This window comes from Lissotriton helveticus, chromosome 2_2 (assembly GCF_964261635.1).
Source record: "Lissotriton helveticus chromosome 2_2, aLisHel1.1, whole genome shotgun sequence".
In the NCBI taxonomy this organism is placed as follows: Eukaryota; Metazoa; Chordata; class Amphibia; order Caudata; family Salamandridae; genus Lissotriton; species Lissotriton helveticus.
In genome coordinates, this window is record NC_136060.1 from 20,121,731 (window position 1) to 20,141,591 (window position 19,861).

Genomic DNA, 19,861 nt, shown 5'->3' on the forward strand with positions numbered 1-19,861 from the left:
CCCTGATGGGTGTTGAAGTGCTTTTCTGACGAGTAGCACGCCACTCCAGAACCCATGAAGGATTTGTGTTTAAAATTAGTATAGTGTAAATATGATGTCATTTGAGTAGTAGATATGTTATTCAGTTATTTGGGCAGTATATTAGTATAGTTGAATATGGAATTTGGGAAGTGAACATGTTAGTCTGTTAATTTTGATTGAAAAGGATAGTGGAGGGATAAAAGAGGGAACGTGTTTTTTGTTGTTTTTTTTTTAGGTCTTAGCAGTAGGAAGAGAAATGAGAAAAAGGGCAGCATTCCTGGCCCTAGTCCCGAACAGGCTCAAACAGGCAACTACCCTTGTCCTCTCCGCCCTTAGCCTCGATGCCCGGGCTGAGATGCACTAACCCTGGCCTCGTGTAGCCCTAGTAATCAGGTGACCCCTTCAGCCAATAGGAACCCTAGCCCTAACACTATCCAATCACAACACTAGCCCTAAAATCTAGAACCAATAGGAGACCAGGACCTTACTGCCAATCTTAGCCCTAGTTCAAGCACCCAATCAGTTCAAAAACCCTGATCTCTACGTCCAATAAAGGCCTTAGCCCTACCAGTAGTCCCAACCCAAGTCCAAGCAGCCAATGGTACAGGTAGCCCTAGTCCCTACTTCCAATAGAAATCCTAACCCTAGCCCTAGTCCCAACCCTACAATGATTGAATCACAGACCCAGAAACCAATCAGAACCCTCAAATACCCAACCAATGAGGACATTAACCCTAACCCAATAGAAACACCAGATACAACCACCAATCAGTGTACACATGTGCCAACATCTAGCAGACCATATAAGCTCCCAGCGACCTCAGACAAGGTTTGCTGGCCAGGGAGTTGGAAGTTGCTTCTCCTGTTCAGAATCTCCTAGGAGACAGACAGGCTCAATCCACACTTTGGACTTCTACAGGAAAAGGCTTCACTAACTCGAAATCTAACAATACTGTTTGAATAAAACTTTACTCCCCCTGCTGGACAAAAAACGAAGTGCACAGGCCCCAGTAAATACAGTTTAAACAGCTCACAGAAGCACCCTCTGATGTAGAATATCCCTGTTACTGGGGGGGGGGGGGGGAGGGGCACTTGTGTCATTGTGAATACTCATTTGTCTCAAGAGGTGTGACGGTCGGAGAAAAGGTAATCCACTGAAAATTAAATCCTGTACCAGATTAAACATGCATTCGTGGCTAGAAGGCTGAGCAAGCCAACTACACCGGGACATACCTTTCAGAAAAAGAACGACCTTGAAATTATTTGAAATATGGTTTCCCTTTTCAGAAAGGCACTTCAATCCTTCACTTGAATCCTCCCCCATAGGCTGTACTTGTCCTAAGTACTCGATGCTACCGACAGGATGGCAATATATTTTCCTTCTTTAATTCTGAGTCTTTTTGGTATGTTTAAGATTAATAAAAGTTGGTCGCCATAGTTATCTGTTTGTTCTAATTATGACATTTAATGCACAGTGGTAACAGTAGAGTGTAAATAAGAGTCCTTTAGAAACTGAAGAGTGGGTGACAATGCCTGTCTCTGCTTCAGCCCTGGAGTGACAGGTTAGGTTGAGGCTTGTTAGCAATGGCTGCACACAAGCAAATGTTGGTTCTGCACAAAAGAGGCTAACCATCATTCCCTCTTACTAAGAACCTGGACACCATGGCTAAACACAACAGCAAGATGGAATAATCAAAGGTGTCAAAAGCTGACCTGGTGCAGATTAAGCAGAGCTTGAAAGAATCTCTTTCCGACCTCAGTCTACATCAGAAGCTCTTATTTGCTGCCTATTGGTTCAGCCTGTGTTACTCTGTGACCTTAAAACTTTCTTAATAGGCATGTATCCTCTGAGGCCCTGATTCCCAGTAGAGTGAAGCAGGGTTGAGTATTTACAGCAAGCGGAAAATATTGATACCTTGGGGTAGGATATTTACCAGGTATGAGAAGTACCTCGTATTCCAGGTTCCCTAACTCGGAATCAGGCACAGTGAGGGATTCCATATTTATGTAACCATTATGTGCCTGTTCTTCCCTTTTGCTTGCCCTTTCCCCTGATTACTGCCATGTTTTACCTCATGAAATCTTTGAGGGGAAATCTGCGAATTCAGAATTTTGATCTGTGCACAAACTTCCTGTAGTGCAGGGATTGGAATTGAATTATTTATTTATTTCTTAATTTATTTTTGGAGTTTTATATAGCGCTTGCTAGACCCAGAGGTATCAGAGCGCTTTACATAGAAGAGAAAACATAAAAGTTGCGATCTCCTTGGAATCAAAGTCAAACTCATTACAATTTGGTTGGAATAGGGTGTGGTGTATCTAAACCATTATCCTGGGTCAATATAGTTACCACTTTTGCTAAATGTTTCATTCTTTGCGTTTTCACCAAGAAAATGAGGTATAGCATGCAGAACTGGTTTTTAGCACACCATATTCCGCATGTTTTGCTTTTTTCCAAGCCTTTTCCTCCTAATAAATTTCAGCGGGTTTCCTTTTTTTTTTAAAAGGCTTTTTTGTTGTGATTTTGAGTTTTACATACCAAATTGCTTATAACCAATACACAACAGCTCAATTTTATACCACGTGTCTTTCTCCCCAGGCTTAAACTACGCCTGAAAGCACAGACAGTTGCTATACACTTGGAATGTAATCAGCTATATTTTGACCTCGCATAAACAGTTAAGGTAATCCCACCAGGGTCCCCCCTATATTTGCATGCTTATGGGGACACCCCCTGGAATTATAGACCGACTTCTAGCAATGGAGCATTAATCCATCCCTCTTAACCACTTAGAGAAGGGGGAACCTCCTTTGACCTACAGTGGCTCCCTAAGTCCTGTTTAGCCAGTGTGCATCCAATACCTATCCGTATTTTCTGACCCCGGTGCCCATCTCATCTTGCAGACACTCCCACTATCGCCAGTTTAAGTTGTGTTTTATCGAGATCCCCACCCCACCAGTACATTTATCGAGTACTGCTGACCAATATTGTTCGATGATTGGGCATTCTTTAATCACACGTATCAATGTACCTCTAGCTAACCTGCATCTGATGCACTCACATCCTCCACCTCTTCCCATTTTCCACAGTTTAGCCGGGGTATAGTATATTCAGCAAAAATGCTTAACGTCAATCAGCTTCAGCTGGGTCAAGATAGCCAGTTTCCTAGCTGCCATCTTAGCCCTGACCCAGTTCTCCCCTTCCAGATTTCCAAGATCCTCCTCCCACCTCTACCTTCATTTTATCAGAGGGCCTGAAACGTTAATCACCCATGTTTTTCACACGTAGGAGATGTCATTTCCTCCCATTGTTTCCTTGGTGAGATGAGATTCAAGTGGATTAAAATCATGGAGAGTATCTCTCTACTCCCTGTAGACTTCAAATGCATGCCTTAATTTCAAGTACCAAAGCTCATATTCTCCAGCTAATTAAACTTCAGCAGGTTTGATCTGGCATAATTTATTGAAGGAAAATGATGCGGGTGTGATAATTATCACATAACTCATAACTACTATGACTGTGCTAGATGTATGTTTGTAGACGGGTTGGAATTTAGGGCCAGATGTAGGTAATGAAGATTTACCAATTCTAAAATACCGAATTTTACCGATTCAGTATTTTAGAATCGGTAAATGGGATGTAGGTATTTATTCGGTAAGTATTCCCGAATCGGTAAGATTCGGTAAATTCCCATTCATTCCTATGGGCCTGGAGACCCATAGGAATGAATGGTAATTAACGAATCGGTAAATACAGATTCGGTAAAAGGGGGAACACATTGAAAGGTGGCAGAGTGTCACTTTGACATCCTGTTGCACCCCTGAATAGAGTACGGGTGCACATGTGGCAGACATACATGCCCTAAGGGCATGTATGTCTGCCACATGGCACTGTAATAATTTGCAAAAAATTGCTTATTTTGGGGTTTTCGATATTTACTACCAACTTGTAGTTGGTGGTAAATAACGAATCCTAAAATGGGAAAAGCACTCACTTGAGTGCTCCCTACATTAAGGATTCAGTGATTTACCGAAGCGGTATTTAAGGATTCGGAATTTACAGATTCCTTAAATTACCGATTCGGTAAATTACCGAATCCTAACATTAAGCCCCTACATCTGAAAAGGCTAATACCGGTCGGTAACAGCCGAAATTCGGTAATTTCGTCCGTTACCGACCGGTATAGGGCGACCTACATCTGGCCCTTAGTTCTTAACTTGTAATGAGGGCCTTAATGTGCCTAATACTAAATGAAAGCAACTCTTTTCCCAACACATATTACAAAAGTGATATTGATTAGTGGCTGAGATTGAGAGGATAATGAGTGACATGAAGAGGTGAATACACTTGTAGGTTTGTAGTCTAAAATCATTAGGAAACCCTCATTGTTGAACTTGTATTAAGGGAATTATGTATACTACAGACCTTGTGTGCTAAAGGGCAAGGTATGTTGCCCAATCCGAGCATTACTACTCCCATATTACTCAGGTTCAGTTGCCTTGTTGAACTGCCAATTTGAATTGATTGCTTTGGCATAGAATGAGCCTCATTTTTAGAGGCTCAGTTACGACTGGTTTAGTTGGCATCACATTTAACTGCCTTGTATTCTATAAGATGTAAATCATCGGAGGTGTACCTGACGAGAGGAGCCATTTCTATGGAATTCTCCACATTCTCGAAATTTATTCTGACAGATTTAATTGGTTTGTGGAGATTCCAACACCTCTGGGAGTCTGTAAGCCCCTTATTACAAGGAACCCTTTAATTGGTGTGATATTTATCACACATAACATACGCCTCCACCAAGTCGGAATTTATTGGGTGCAAAAAATACCACCCACTTAAAAGTTTAAAAAAAATAACATGCAGATTTTGGGGCTTACTTTACCAAAATCTCCCAGTTTGTTAAATACAGGAAATTATTGCCATGTTTGACCGACTAATATTTATCAAAAACTCATAATTACGATAGGTGCAGTAATACGAATTACTGCACGTATCCCAATTAACAGAGCCTAATACTCACTTTTTCTAGTTGACACCAATCAATTAATCAGTCAATCAGGTTTCTTGTAAAGCGTAACTACTCACCCTTAAGGGTCTCAAGGTGCGGAAGTGCTTGGGAAGATGGATATGCGTTTCAGTTGAAGAGCCAGGTCTTGAGGTCCTTCCTGAATTAAGGCAGCGACTGTGACATTACCCATACTCTGTTGGTACATGCATGGTTACCATATCAGTTATTAATGATTCTGTCCATTGTTTTTTAAATCTGCACACTTTTAGCATTCACTAAAGTGGGAGCAATTTTCCTTTTTGAAGATATTAAACTGTAACTAAAAGTGATATGAGGATTAATGTGTTGAAGTAATTGAACAATCTAGCATTCACCTAATTCTCCCTCAATAGGTCAAGAAGTTAAAAAGAGAACTCAATCAAATGAAGCAAGAATTACTTTACAAAGAACAAGGGTTCGAAACTTTGCAAAGGTAAGTTTCAGAAAACTGCACAAAAAAATTCCTAGAACATGGAAAACTGTAACGAATACATTACAGTTGTTTGTCTTTGATATAACATATGATTGACGTGTGCAAGCAGAATTATTGTCACTATATCGTCATTTATTGTTTTCTATATGAAATCACAGGTCTGTGTTGGGGTGACTAACTAAATCAGTAACTGTGCTTGAATGCATAGGTTATAGTTTGTGCATTGGTAAATCATGTGTATAGGTTATTGTTAGAAATGGGGGTCTCTAGTTGTTATGTTATGTTATGTTATGTTGAAGATGTTTATAACGCGCACGTTCACCAATTGGTTTCATGGCGCTCAGGACAGGACAGCGGGGGGAGGGCACAGGAGTGAGCGGTTAGTCATAGGCAAGGCGAAAGAGGTGGGTTTTCAGAAGTTTGCGGAAGGAGGTGTAGTCCGGGGCAAGGCGGATGGGGAGAGGAAAGGAGTTCCAAGTGGAAGGGGCAAGAAAAGAGAAACTGGAGCCGCCGTGTTTCTTGCGTTTGAACCTGGGGGTAGTGAGGAGGTTTAGGGCAGATGACCTTAAGAGTCGCGACGGAACGTGAGGGTGGAGACTAAGGGAAATAAAAGCAGGAACTAAAGTAGACAAAGTCTTGGAGACAGTGCAGCCCATTTTAAAAATGCAACGGTATGCTACCGGGAGCCAGTGGAGTCTTTCCAACAAAGGTGTAACGTGTTGGTATTTCGGCTGCTGGAAGACCAATCTGGCAGCCTGGTTTTGCACCAATTGGAGCCGATGAAGGTGGTATGCGGGGATCCCCACGTATAGACAGTTGGCATAATCGATACGTGAGGTAACCAGGGCCATAATAACTAGAATGAGAGCCTCCGGGGAAAGATATCTTCGGATTTTCCCAATTCTTCGAAGATGGTAAAAACAGGCCGAGGTAACCGCGTTGATTTGGGGCCTCATTGAGAGGTCGCGGGAGATGATAACACCAAGACTTTTTACAGTGTTAACAGGACGAGGGGAGGGGCCGAGGGCCGAAGGCCAAAAGTTGGGACTCCAGGAAATCGAAGGTCCCTCGATCAATACCAGCTCGGTCTTGCTAGGATTAAGTTTCAACTGGCTGAAATTCATCCACTCGTAGATGGTGAGCATTATGGTTTGGAAATTGGAACAAGAGGAGGGAGAGGAATCGATGGGGAAAATGAGTTGAAGATCATCTGCATAGTTGAAAACAGTAACGGGGGAGTGACGAAGAGAGACAAGGAGAGGCTGCATATATAAGTTGAATAAGAGGGGGGACAGGGCAGAGCCCTGGGGGACACCACAGGAAAGTGAAACAGAGGGGGCAGAGAAGGAGGACAGGTGGACTGATTGAGAGCGATGTTGGAGAAAGGATCCGATCCAAGACAGGGCAGGGCCCTGGACGCCAGCATTTCTGACACGGTCGATCAAGATGTCGTGATCGACCGTGTCGAAAGCGGCTGAGAGATCTAACAATACCAGGGCCTGGTTCAAGTTCTTATCTGCCCCTGTCTAAGAGCGTCCATCACTGCCACTACCACTGCCTCCGTAGAATGGGCAGGTCTGAAGCCTGCCTGCTGGTCATCAAGAAAATGAGATTTCTCGATGAATATGCTAAGGCAGCGGGTGACGTAGGTCTCCAGTACCTTGCCCAAGTAGGGAAGAAGAGAAATGGGACGAAAGTTCCCCAAGACCGTGGGATCAGATCCAGGTTTTTTTAAGATGGGTACTACCACCGCTTTTTAAAAAGCATCGGGGACAGAGCCGGTGGCGAGGGAACGATTGAGCAGATCAAGGGGAGGACCAGGCATAGTTGGCAAGGGGAGGACCAGGCATAGTTGGCAGAGGTTTGCACCTTTGTCCAAGTAGGGACCCTTCTTCCTAGTCAGGGAAACGGGGATACACTTCTAAAATAACCCCTGCTCACCCCCTTGCTAGCTTGGCACAAGCAGACAGGCTTATCTTAGAGGCAGTGTGTAAAGCATTTGTGCATGCATATGGCAACACAGTGAAAACACTACAAAGGGACACCACACCAGTTCAGAAAAATAAGCAAACTATTCTACACCAACAAGACCAAAAACGACTAAAATCCAACTTGCAATACTCTTAAAAAATAGTTACTGTGCAAAATAACCTTTAAATTGTCTAACAATTGCAGACACCTGTGTCAATACGGGTTCGCTAAAGTGTCGACAGACTTGGAGGCAGTACCTTTTATTGTTGCAGCTGACACAATGGTACGAGCCGTTGCAGTTGCGATGTGAAATGGAAGCGTTGCAACATGCGGTGTCTTCACGGCTCGGTGCAGGCAGCGGCTCATTGAAGGGGTTGGTGAGACCAAGGCTTACGTTGCAGGGTGAGACTGTGCTCGATGCGGTGCTGGCAGGTCATGATGCGGCGACGGCGCTGGTCGATGATCGAGTCGGACAGTGATGGAGTTGATGACATCAGTGCAGCGTGTAGCGAAGCGGTGCGGAGTGCGATGCCCACAGGACATGGTCAAGCAGCGGCTCGTTGACGGAATCAGTAAGACCATGATTGCTTTGCAAAATGAGGCGGTGCTCTCTATGGTGCCTTCAGGACACGGAATCCTGCGACGGACTCGATGTCCGGGTCGGTTACCCTTTCCTTCTCCAGATAACTGAAAACAGCGGTTGCAGAGACGGTGCCCAGAAGCTTGGTGAGGTCTTTGATGTTCCTGAGACCTCATGAACAGGGGGCAAGCTCCACTTCAAGCCACAAGATCTTCCTCAAGCAGGGGACACAGCACACAGCAAAGTCCTTCTCCTTTCCTTGGCAGAAACAGCCACCGCAGGCCAACCCCAGTCAGCACACAGCAAAGGGGCAGTACCCCTCCTCCAGTTTCTCTAGCTCTTCTCCTTGGCAAAGGCTCCTCTTGATTTCCCGGAAGTGACCTAAAAGTCTGGTGTCTGGGCCCCTCTTTTTATACAGCAAAATCCTTTGTTCTCTGGTGGCAGGGAAGCCCCGTGCTCAGTCAAAACCAGTTCTGTTCTCTCTGGTGCAGCTTCCTGGCAGGAGGTGGAGAAAGCATTGTGTCAGGAAGACCAGGCCCATTCAGGTGAAAGCAAATCTCCTCCCCCTACTCTAAATGCAGTCCAGGTCTATTCAGCCCAGCCCTGACTCATCCAGACTCTCTGGAGCCAGTGCTCCTCTCCAGCCCCTGCCACTCGAAAGCCAGACAGTCAATAGACATCCTAGCAGAGGCACACTGGATGGCTAAGCAAGAAAATACCTACTTTCTAACAGTGGTATTTTCAAACACAGAATGTAAAAATCACCTTCACTTAAAGATGCATTTTAACATTCTGAGTTCATGTATACTAAACGTTATTTTCCTACCTTGTTCCTAGGGGTAGTTATGTTTATAAGATGTTATAAGCAAACTCCCCATTCTATCCTATGGGAACATGTAGCCTTGCAATAGTGAAAAACGAATTTGGCAGTATTTGACTATCCGGACATGCCACACACACCAGGGCATGTCTTACCTTTTACATGCACTGCACCCTGCCCACAGGGGTACCTTGGGCCTACCTTAGGGGTGACTCACATGTAAGAAAAGGGAAGGTTAGGGCCTGGCAAGTGGTTGCACTTGCCAAGTCGACATGGCAGTCCTAGGCTGCCCACGGGCTTTGCAATGGCAGGCCTGAGTTACATTTACAGGCTGCTTATGTGGATGGCACAGTCAGTGCTGCAAACCCACTAGCAGCATTTGATTTACAGGCCCTGGGCACACGCAGTGCATTGTATTAGGGACTGACTAGTAAATCAAATATGCCAAACAGGGAATCACTAATCCATAGCAATACTTTACAAAGGGAGCACTTGCACTTTGGCACTGAACAGCAGTGGCAAAGTGCCCAAAGCATCTAGACCAGCAAAAACGAAGTCCAACACACAAGAGGCAAAGGCAAAAATAGAGGGGAAACCCACACCAATGGTGCCAGGTCTAACAGTTATGTATTGATAAATCCCAACCTGCAGGAAGCCAGTCAGCCATCCATCTTTCTATGATATCTGCTTAGCCAAGACAACACTACCTTTGGTGCAGAGGGAAAGCCCAAGCCCATAGATGCAAGGGCCAAAAGAACAAGCCCATGCAGAACACCTCTGATCACAACACTCCAGTCCATGTAAGAATAAGTGGTTTTCTGCATAAATGGCATTAAATCATGACAAACAAATGGGTGCACAACATAATAATAAATGTACCACCAAAAAGCAATTGTTAAAAACAAAAATTCCCACAAAGACATTCTCCTTCTTCATATATAATAACTGTTTTCTGTGTAAGTTACGACTTTGGCGTAATTCTACAAGGGGTGCTTTCTCACCCACGGGTGCCACAGGTGAACTTGGTTCAAATCACCACGACTAATGTGAAAGGCAGGTTAAAGTAGGCCTGCAGTATCCAATGCAATATGTAATTGCCCTAAAAGCAGTGCTTAATTTGAGCCGGTGGTTTTGGGTGCTTGGCACCGGCACTTAATTGTCAAGACCGGTGCTTATAGCATGAACTAAACCTAAAGGTCACTTTTCATGAGCACCAGGTAAGGACACATTCATTTCTGGAAGACACTGGGAGTTTAGGTGATTTGCCCAGAATCACAGAATGTTAAGCCTACGCCGAGACTCCACTTGTAGGGTTTCATGGTTAGTCGTTGGTTCTGTTATAGGAGGTTCTAATAGGAGCAATGGGCTAGTGCGAGCTGCCTCCTGACGAGGACCTCCGCACTTATTTTTTCACAAATTAACCACTGCATAAAAATATTGCTTTAGAGTTACTAACAATCCTACAAAGGGATCAGGGACATGTGGGAAAAGTAACAAACCAATTTAGTTAATCATAGATTTACACACACACTGCACTAAGCAGAACATTGTTAAAATGTCATCTGAATCCTAGCATCGTAAATTCTACCTCTATGCGCTATTCTATGGAATGTAGAGTAACTTGCAGTCTAGAGTTTCTTAGGGGAAGACATGCACTGCATACCTTGTTAACAGCAAATGCTGTCTTTATCAGTGGAGGCATGAAGACAGTGTTCCCTGTGAGGGGCAAACAATCGCTGCGGTAACAGTCAGTCTGTCTTCCTCTAGGACTTGGCGTTATCAACTTCAGGCGTGACATCTGCGACAAACGAAGCGTGCTGGCAGCAGGTTAGACTGTCTTTTGACTGAATCTCAGATGATAATCTGGGCAAAGGACCTCTCCTGACAAGTGGTCATGTAGCATTCCTTGTATACTAAATCTTATCAGAATTTGAAATTTCCGGCATTAGTTTAGTAGTGTCTGACATAGATCATTTCCATAGGGACATATAAGACACAAGGACATCTATTAAGACTAAATTATTTTAGTTATACGTCTGTATGTGTTCTTAATTAACCTTGACAGTGTGAAGGGTAGACATTTGACCTTGAAGTTAGATGGGCTATCTATGTTATTAATCAGAGAACTTTACGACATCACAATTCCTAGAAAGATAAGGTCTGGCACCATCTGCATTGAAAGGTAGACATGACAATGATTCTGCATAATTGAAGGAATATGGTAGTGTACAATGTCTAAGTTAATAAAGATGTCGACCTTCATGGACTAAGATGAGTGAGGCCTACATATGATAGTGTCAGACATTAGGGACTTTACGTCATGTTATCCAAAAATGCTATAGAGTACCAAGAGAAGAACGCAGTATGGAGGTTTACTCCACTTATTTCTTGATTCCAAAACAAGACTTAACCTTTAGACCCTTTCTGAACCTAAGTCTTTACAGCACTACAAAAAGTAATCTCAATGCTGGAGCAGTGAGATTATCTAACAAACAGGGACCTTCAAGATGCATCTTTTCATGTTCCACTGAGCAAGGACCATCACAAATATTTCTGCTTTGTGATGGGGCAAACATTATCACTTCAATGTTTTACCCTTTGGGATAAAGTCTGCAAGATAGTTCACAAAATGATTAGCAGTGGTGGTGTCACATCTCAGACACGCATGATTCATGTGTAACCATTTCTAATTGACTAGCTCATAAAGGGGAACTAATTTCAACCGCTTCGGAGATTTATTTTTATTTTAAAAATTTTATATAGCGCGAACTTGACCCAAGAGGGTATAAGAGCGCTTTACATTTAGGATCGTTGCGTTACAAGTTACATCAGATACAAGAGCACAGTAAGGTACAGTACACATAAACAATGTTTCAATAATTCGAAGGAGGAAGGAGTAATAGCGAAGAGACGAGGAGGAACAATGCCCAATGTCCAGCTGGGTAGGTGACGGTCAAGGGGGAAACCAGTGCCAATATCCTCATTAGCTGTCAAGCAGCTCCACCGGTCATCAGTCATGTTGCTCAGGTCTCAGCGTTCAGGAAAAAACTGTTTTTAGTTTATTTGATTTGCGAAGGTTATATAGCGCTATCTAGACCCGGAGGTATCAGAGCACATAACCAGGGGAACGTTGCATTAGAAGGTACATCAAAAGGATTATAAAGCGCTGGCTAGACCCGTAGGTATCAAAGCGCTATAACAGAGAAACATTGCCTTACAAATTACATCAGTTACAATAGCGTAGTAAGGTACAGTAAACAAACAACGAGGTTGAGAGAATTTATAGGAAAGGAGGGGAGGAAGGAGCCATAGCAGGGAGACGAGGAAGAACTGTGTCCAATGACCGGAGAGACAAATAGAGAGGGAAAGGGGGGAAGTGGAGTGAGAAGGGAGAGGATGAGGGGAAGACGGAAAAGAGATAAAGGGAAAGTTAGCCCAAAGACCGAGTGGGTAGGAGATGGCCAGGGAGATAATCCAAAGCCAGTCTCCTCAATAGCTTTCTAGGAAGCTCCAATGGGCATCGGTACAAAAGCTGGAAAGAAAGGCGACGAAGAGAAAGCAGAGCGCCAGAAATACGATAAGGGGGGGGTGTGGGCGAGACAGGGAGAAGGGGAGAAACTGTGCCCAAGGTCCGGTTGGGCAGGTGACTATCAGGGGATGAACCAAGGCCGATCTCCTCTATAGCTGAACAGAGCAGCTCCACCGGGCGTCGGACAAAATGCTCAGACTCCGCTGTCAGGGTAGAGATCATGTGTACTCCAGGCGAGACAAGTAGAGAGAGAAGGAGGAGAGGGCGAGTGAGAAGGGAATGGACGAGGGTGAAGATGGAATAAGAGATAAAGGGAAAGTCTGCCCAAAGTGTGAAAACAAAAACATCAAAGGTTCGCTTTCAACGTGCAAATATCTTCACCTCATTTCTTTGGGTAAAAGTCATTTTGGGAGGCTAAATTAGCTACTCCACAATGATGTCAAATCTCATTTTAGTTTTAACTGGACTACACTTGTTGAACCAGTGCCCTAGGCTATGTTAAATACCTTATATTACAAAGAGAGTTTCTCCTAGAAATCATTTCCTTACAAAGAGCAAGTGAAATTCAAGCTTTAAGAATCTGGGAATCATACTTACAAACTATAAAGACAGAGTTATAATGAAAACCAATCCTAAATTTATAGTCAAAATTGTGTCTTTGTTGCACGTTAATCCATCTATCCACCTACCTGCATTTTTTCGACAACCAAAAACACAAGCTGAAAAAGCACTAGACATGCTTAGCATTAGGAGAACAGTTATGTATTACTCACAACCAACTAAATAAGAAAGCATCAGTGATTTCACATGCTACAATTTAAAGGTAACATCTGTATCAAAAGGAACAATAGCAATATGGATAGTTGTAGCTGTTGGCCTTTGAAACTCAAAAGATAATTCTGGTGCTACAAGAACAAGTTCACCTAAACCATAAGTCTCATTCGCTGACAGGATGCTGGGGAAGTTGCACAGAATGATGGCATCCTGTATTCCAGGTATCCTGTTGACAAATCTATGCATGTGCCCGTTAGGGTTGATTATGAATCAGTGGTCATAGTCAAAGAGGGGTTTAAACTATTTAATGCTCATTGTGCAGCAAATGAAAATGATTGCCACATTAACCTGTGGCAAAGGGCAGGCAGTCAATGGAATCAATCCCCACTATGACAATCACCCTGGATGCAGAACACAGAGGTTGGGGTGCACACATGGACAACCTACATAACAGGGGATAGTGGACACAAAAGGAGGTAGTTAAGCACTTGAAGCTTATAGGACTAAAAAGTTATTTCTATCCTTGAAAGCTTTTCATTCACAAATAGAGAGGAATGCTGTGCATATATAAACGGACAGCACCGCAACAATGTTCTATATCAACAAACGGCAAATGAAACCATGTCCACTTTCAAAATTAGGCAAGGAAATATGAATTAGGGCTACCAACAACAACATGTCTGGTTGCAGTCCACCTGCAATGAGAGAAAAACAGAAGCACCTAAAATAATCACACAAGTGGTGGTTTCATATCTGTGCAAACTAAACCAAGAAACAAAGTATTAGACCTGATGTCTGTATAATGGGGCAAACTAGACAGAAATCTGATTGCAACAATGGAAAATGCAAAATGCCTAAACATTACCTACAAGTAACTGCACCTTAAGCCCAAGGCCATTGTTCTCTCGATTAAATGATATGGAACATTTGTTTACACTTTCACACTGATACCGTTGATTCTAAGTGTAATTAGCAATTACAGGCAAAAACGACAATTACCCTTAGAGCGCCTAAGTTGACATGACAAACACGGTATTCACACCTATAAGCATCCCAAACAAAGTGGACTTATTAACATCATTACAGGGAAGAGTCTGCCGCCCAGATCTTTTCAGACTCCACCTAGAAGCATTACTCATAAATAAACAACGTTTGGACACTTGTCAACAGAGTTCTTGGAAGTTATTAAGGAAGCAAAGAAATTAAACACTCAAAAATGCTAAATGACAAATTAAAAATGTTTTATTATGTGGTATGACAGAGAAAATACACCAGAAATCGAAACAAACAATGTTGTTTTTGTGCAATATCTAATGTTCTTAATAAAGTTAAAGCTATCTTACGCCTCACTTATATATACTGCAATTGTAGTATGTGGTACAGGAGAAGAGGGGACAAACCTGTTCAGAATAGCAGTAATCAACTAGAAAGGGCAGAATAGGGAAACCCACCTAAATCAGTACTACATCCTACGTGAAATCTCAATTTAGTTTTAACAGGATTACAATTGTTGAACCAGAACTTTCGCTTAAACACCTTATATTACAAAAACAGATCCTCAAAGTAATAATTTCCTTACACAGAGCAAGTGAGATTTAATCTTTACTGTCAAGTAATCATTCTTACAAACTATAAAGTCAATGTTATAATGAAAACCAATACTAACTTTATACCTAAAGTTGTGTAATTGTTTCATGTTCATCAGTCTATCAACAAACCTGCCTTTTTTCAACATTCAAAAACAAAAGATGAAAAAGTTCTAGCCATGCAAGACTTTAGAAGGATAGTTATTATATATTACTCACATCAAACTAAATAAGAACTCGTCAATGATAGCACATGCTACAATTTAAAGGGAACATCTTTATCAAAAGGAACAATAGCAAGATGGATAGTTGAAGTAATTCAATTATGTTATTCGCTTGCCGAGAAAGATGTACAAGGGAAACCCAAAAGAATTGCACAAAAAGCAAGCTCTGGCATTGGCTCTGTCAGCAGTACTTTATTTTTAATGTTTGTAAATCCTTATAATAAAAAACATTAAAAAGTTGCCACCCATGCATGCATAGGTATTGGAACGGGTCAATTTCTTCAGTATGCACATTTGCCATATAGGGCTAGGGAAATACAGAGAACATTCTCAGGCTCACAGGAAGCAACTTGGATCATGAGGAACATGTTGAATCTAACCAAGGATGAGGGACTGATTAACAATATTTGTAGAACTTTGCAACAAGTTTGCAGTGGTAAAGTGACATCAGCTAAAGACAAGTCGGGTGCACATAGTCCATTACGGAAAAGGAATAAGACCAGCATTTAAAAAAGATTTCAACCAGTTCCTGTTTCAAGTAAATACATTTTCGTTTTTTGCACAAGACGTTTCTAGCTGCAACTAAATAAACAAAATCAATTCAGGCCTGTCCTCTAGATGCCTTTGGTGCAAAATAACTAGGGAAGACGTTTTACATATGGTGTTGAATTGCTTTATATATTACTACACACATGATGTATGCAGGATAAAATTAGTGTCCTGGGCTCTGAGGTTAGGCTTTATCTCTCTCCGCCATCCCTACCCAATTCCCCCCTTTCTCTTGTCTAGGAAGTTTTCCCCTTAAATCCTGGCTGTAGTGTGATATTGGCTTATATGCAGATAAATGACTAATGTGGTTCCATAGGATGATTATCTGACTACTGTACTTATGCTGCAACACTCATTCTTGGCTCACGCCCAAGTCTTCCCCTTACTGACTGTGTGGGCTTCGTCCTTGTACTTTCCACCTATCTACAGCCTTAATCAGTTCTTCCAGAGTTGATATCCTCTATATCTTGGTTGCTGTGCAAGGTGTTCAAGCCTTCGAATACATTTACACCTTTTTGTGTGTTGCGATGCTGTCTGGTCTCAGACTCTCAGCTTCGCCTGGTTAGTGTGTTCCGGTGGGCTCTAATAATGCCTTGGGCCCGTAGATGCACGGAGCGGGTATAAAGCTAATGCCTCATTTTGGAGGAGAATGGACCCAAGCAGTGGAATCATGTTTCTGCTGCCATCTTAGTCAGGGCCAAAAGAAATATATCTTTCAAGAAATTTAGTCATGTGAGTTCTATTTTAATTGATGTTTTACTAAAGGGCCCTGGAGGGGTAACCGAGAAAAACAGATCTGCAACAGCAGAAATTGCAAAATTCCTATATAGACAACTTGCAAATGATCACTGACTATTTTAAAAACAACTTTAATAAGATGCACAAATCATACATGTTTTCATCTTGATGACTCCTCATATTCTTATTGATTTACTTTCCTGTTACTGTATACACTAAGTGCCGCAGGGTTGCATTAATCCTAGTTCTTGTGTTCCCAGAACAGTTCCATATAACAATAGCGGCTGCAGATGCTTGTGCAGCTCCTTCTGTAATACCAAATGCCCACGCCCACAGTTTTTAGCAGCGTAATCTCACGGGGCACTCTGTTACTTCCTTTGTGTAGTGGTCCTATGCAGCTTAGGGAATATTGTTGGCCTGTGCCACCGCCATTTTTCCCACGCAAGCACATGTGCAAACAGGCTCTCGGAGGTGCAGTGACTGTGGACCACCTAGAAAGTGGTGCACAGTTAGTACAGCCATCTCATTGGTGTCTTTTCGGGGAGATCAGGTACACCATGTGCATCAACCAGGAAGCAGTGCAGTCATGCACTGCACCTGCTTGTCAGGGCATGCCTGCCCTCCAATCCCCTTCAAAGTCATGCCATCCGGTTCAGTAAAAGATGGCATGACTGGAAACCTGCACTCTGTCTTTCCTTGCTATACTGTCCCCAATGCAGCTGTAATTTTTTGTTAACAGTAGGGAGACCACCTGGTTTTGTAATATAGTGCATAGTCTGGTTCTGCACCAGGCGCACCCAAAGAATCTGCACCAACCACAGACTGGAACTGGGCAGTTCAATGCAATACAACTTCTGCTTAATATTTTTATTGATGCAAATGGTTTTGTGATCACTGATATCCTTGATGAGGGAACTGATACTAATTTGTGATGTCATCATTGTCAACATTAATGAAGAGGGAGACAAGATAGAAAACATTTGTTCAAAATCCTATTTTGATTTCTGAATAGTTAGAAGCACTTTGCCCTGATTTATCTTGAAAGTGTTTCTCTGACTATACAGACTGCATATGGCTCTGTTATGAAAGGAGCAACTGAAATGCATTTTTCAAGATTATAATGACGTGAAGTGTGGAGCCATGCATTGTTAAGGACAAAACATTTCACTGCCCTCCAGTGTAAAGGCATATGTGGAAAAGTGATGCTTAGTAATATCTGATATTCGTCTTAAGTGGGCTGAAGCTACACTCTACTGTTGAAAGTAAGTGAAATTTAAGGCTCAAAAGAGCGCAGAAACACAGATTCTCCTTGTGCATACCCAAAGGGGGAAAGTCAGTTATGTTTTCAGGTTGACCAATTTATATATGGGATAAGGTAACTCCTGCCGAACATTATAAGGATATTGTAAGTCACAAAGGAGCTCCATAACCATATAGCAAAACGAGGCTGAAGGCCGAGTTCCTTGTGTAACTTCAAGGTGAATTACAATGGCCCACATGCATCAAGCATTTTTGTAGTCGCAAACGGTGCGATTCCTTAAAATCGGCCGTTTGCGAATGCAAAAGTGCTTTTTGGGATGCATGAAGCAATTTTAGAATTCGTAACATTGTTGCGAGTTCTAAAATTGCGGGTGCTTTTAAGAAGTCGATTATGTGCGATTTCTTAAAAGCAATGCATCATTACTTTTACAAGTGGAAATTCGCAGTTAGGGTGCCAAATTTACCGAGTGGTTGAACCACTCGGTAAATTTGGAAAAAGTGTTTAAAATGTTGAAAATGGTTTTTTTCAACATTCATGTTTCACTCACACATGTCCTTAGGACATGTGTGTGTGAAACATGATGCGAAAAATACATTTCAGGGGTGCATGGGGGGGTCCTTTGGACCCCCCCCTGCACCCATGAAATTTTCTAAGTGCCACTCGCAATTTGCTGATGCCTTCCCATTGACTCCTATGGGCCTTTTGGCCCATAGGAATCAATGGGAATTGCGAAAATGTACTTAAGAATTCGGTATTCATTTGGGATTCGGTAAAAATTGCGATTTTTACCGAATCCCAAATGAATACCGAAAATAATGATGCATAGCATTTTGCACTTCTTAATTTGCGATTCCTTATTTTTCGCAAATTAGGAAGTGCAAAATGTAACAATGATGCATGTGGGCCAATATCCTTATCATGTTGAGCGGGGTTTCTTAACGCTTATAATATATGGTCATACCATCACCTTTTCCACAGCCCATTTCTATCCTTTTAGTTATTTTATTTAAAAAAAGAGAGCATGTTTGCAAACATGAAGGACAAAAATGGAATCTCTAATGCAAAATTAAATGCATCAAAAAAGCCGTGAGGTATTTGTTGAAAGAAGATGTTAGAATCAGCTTAATGCAAGTCAGTTTTTTTATATATTTTAAAAATACACAGTAGCTTTTAGGGTAGAAGCATGCAAACATATTCTAACTTTTCTATAATTTCCTAAGGAGTGCAAAAAGTAAACATGCTTCAATGAATCTTCTTTCTGGTTGTCACTTTACAGCTAGAAAAACAGAGCTGAAGAAAGAAAAGCCAATTGTCATTTCAATTGGCCCCATGACCTGACCTGCTTTTCCTTATGCTGCTGGCAGCAGCATTGTGATGCCAGATCTCAACTGTATTAAGTTATTATAATCTTTATAATGAGTGACTGGGTGTGTCACAATTCGCTAATTATAAAGTAATTAGAGACTGGTTTTTATAGAGGGATTGCAGAATCCCATGTATTATATGCAAAGTCTCTTCACTGAAGGTCTAATGTTAACTCTCTTCATACATATTCACTGGAGGCATCTTAAAAACCTGACTGGGTTGTTATTACTAATTGATGGGTCAGTGAGCTCAGCCCTAGTGCACAGGTGTGCCCCCTATGAACTTGCAACCTGCAAGACATGCTTGTCTGCACATTGAGCAGTGCAGTAAGTTAGTGGAATGCGACTGGCACTTGAACCCGTGGAGCGTGACTGGGCTAAGCCAGTACCCCGGTCTGAATGTACAATGTTACATTCCTTCCAGTATTCTTACGTAGGCTAGGTTGTATACATTACATACATATTGTGCACAGAGTAACGGAGTTATCACCATTTTGTTTCTTAAAAAGCTCAAAGATATGTGCACCCGAATTTTTTTAAAGCCCACATCAGGCTTTCGTTAATACACAGATTTCCCAACACACAGGCAGAGGTATTATCCTCTCAACTCTCCCAGCAAGGATTAAAATCTAGACAAGCACGACGCGTTTCTTCTAATAATTTAACAACGGAGTATTGTTTTAAAAGAGCTTTCTTGCAGGCAGTTTTGGTAGGTATCCAAGGCCTGTTTAAGGAACTGTCAGCTGCATACCACAGGAAAACAAAGGACAGTTGTTGTAGGAATTAGGCCTGCCACTTTGAAACCCTTCCACTGCCATTCATTTTAAACAGGAAGGCCGCCATCTTACGTTTCAAAGGGCCCTCCGTCCGTGCCCGTCTTAATTACAGGAAGAATAACGCAGTTGCGGTTTGAGTGGCACAGCATGCCATGACATTGTTAACCTTAAAAGACAGTAG

At 42.2% G+C, this 19,861-nt stretch overlaps 1 protein-coding gene across 1 annotated transcript in view; it reads left to right on the forward strand.

Annotated features, from left to right (window-relative positions):
• Nucleotides 1–19,861, forward strand: part of WWC2 (WW and C2 domain containing 2) — a 1,026,812-nt gene that overhangs the window by 561,443 nt on the left and 445,508 nt on the right. Inside the window, exon 5 of the mRNA XM_078677991.1 lies at nucleotides 5,429–5,508. Coding sequence (XP_078534117.1) covers nucleotides 5,429–5,508 — 80 coding nt within the window. The remainder of the gene's footprint in view (nucleotides 1–5,428; nucleotides 5,509–19,861) is intronic.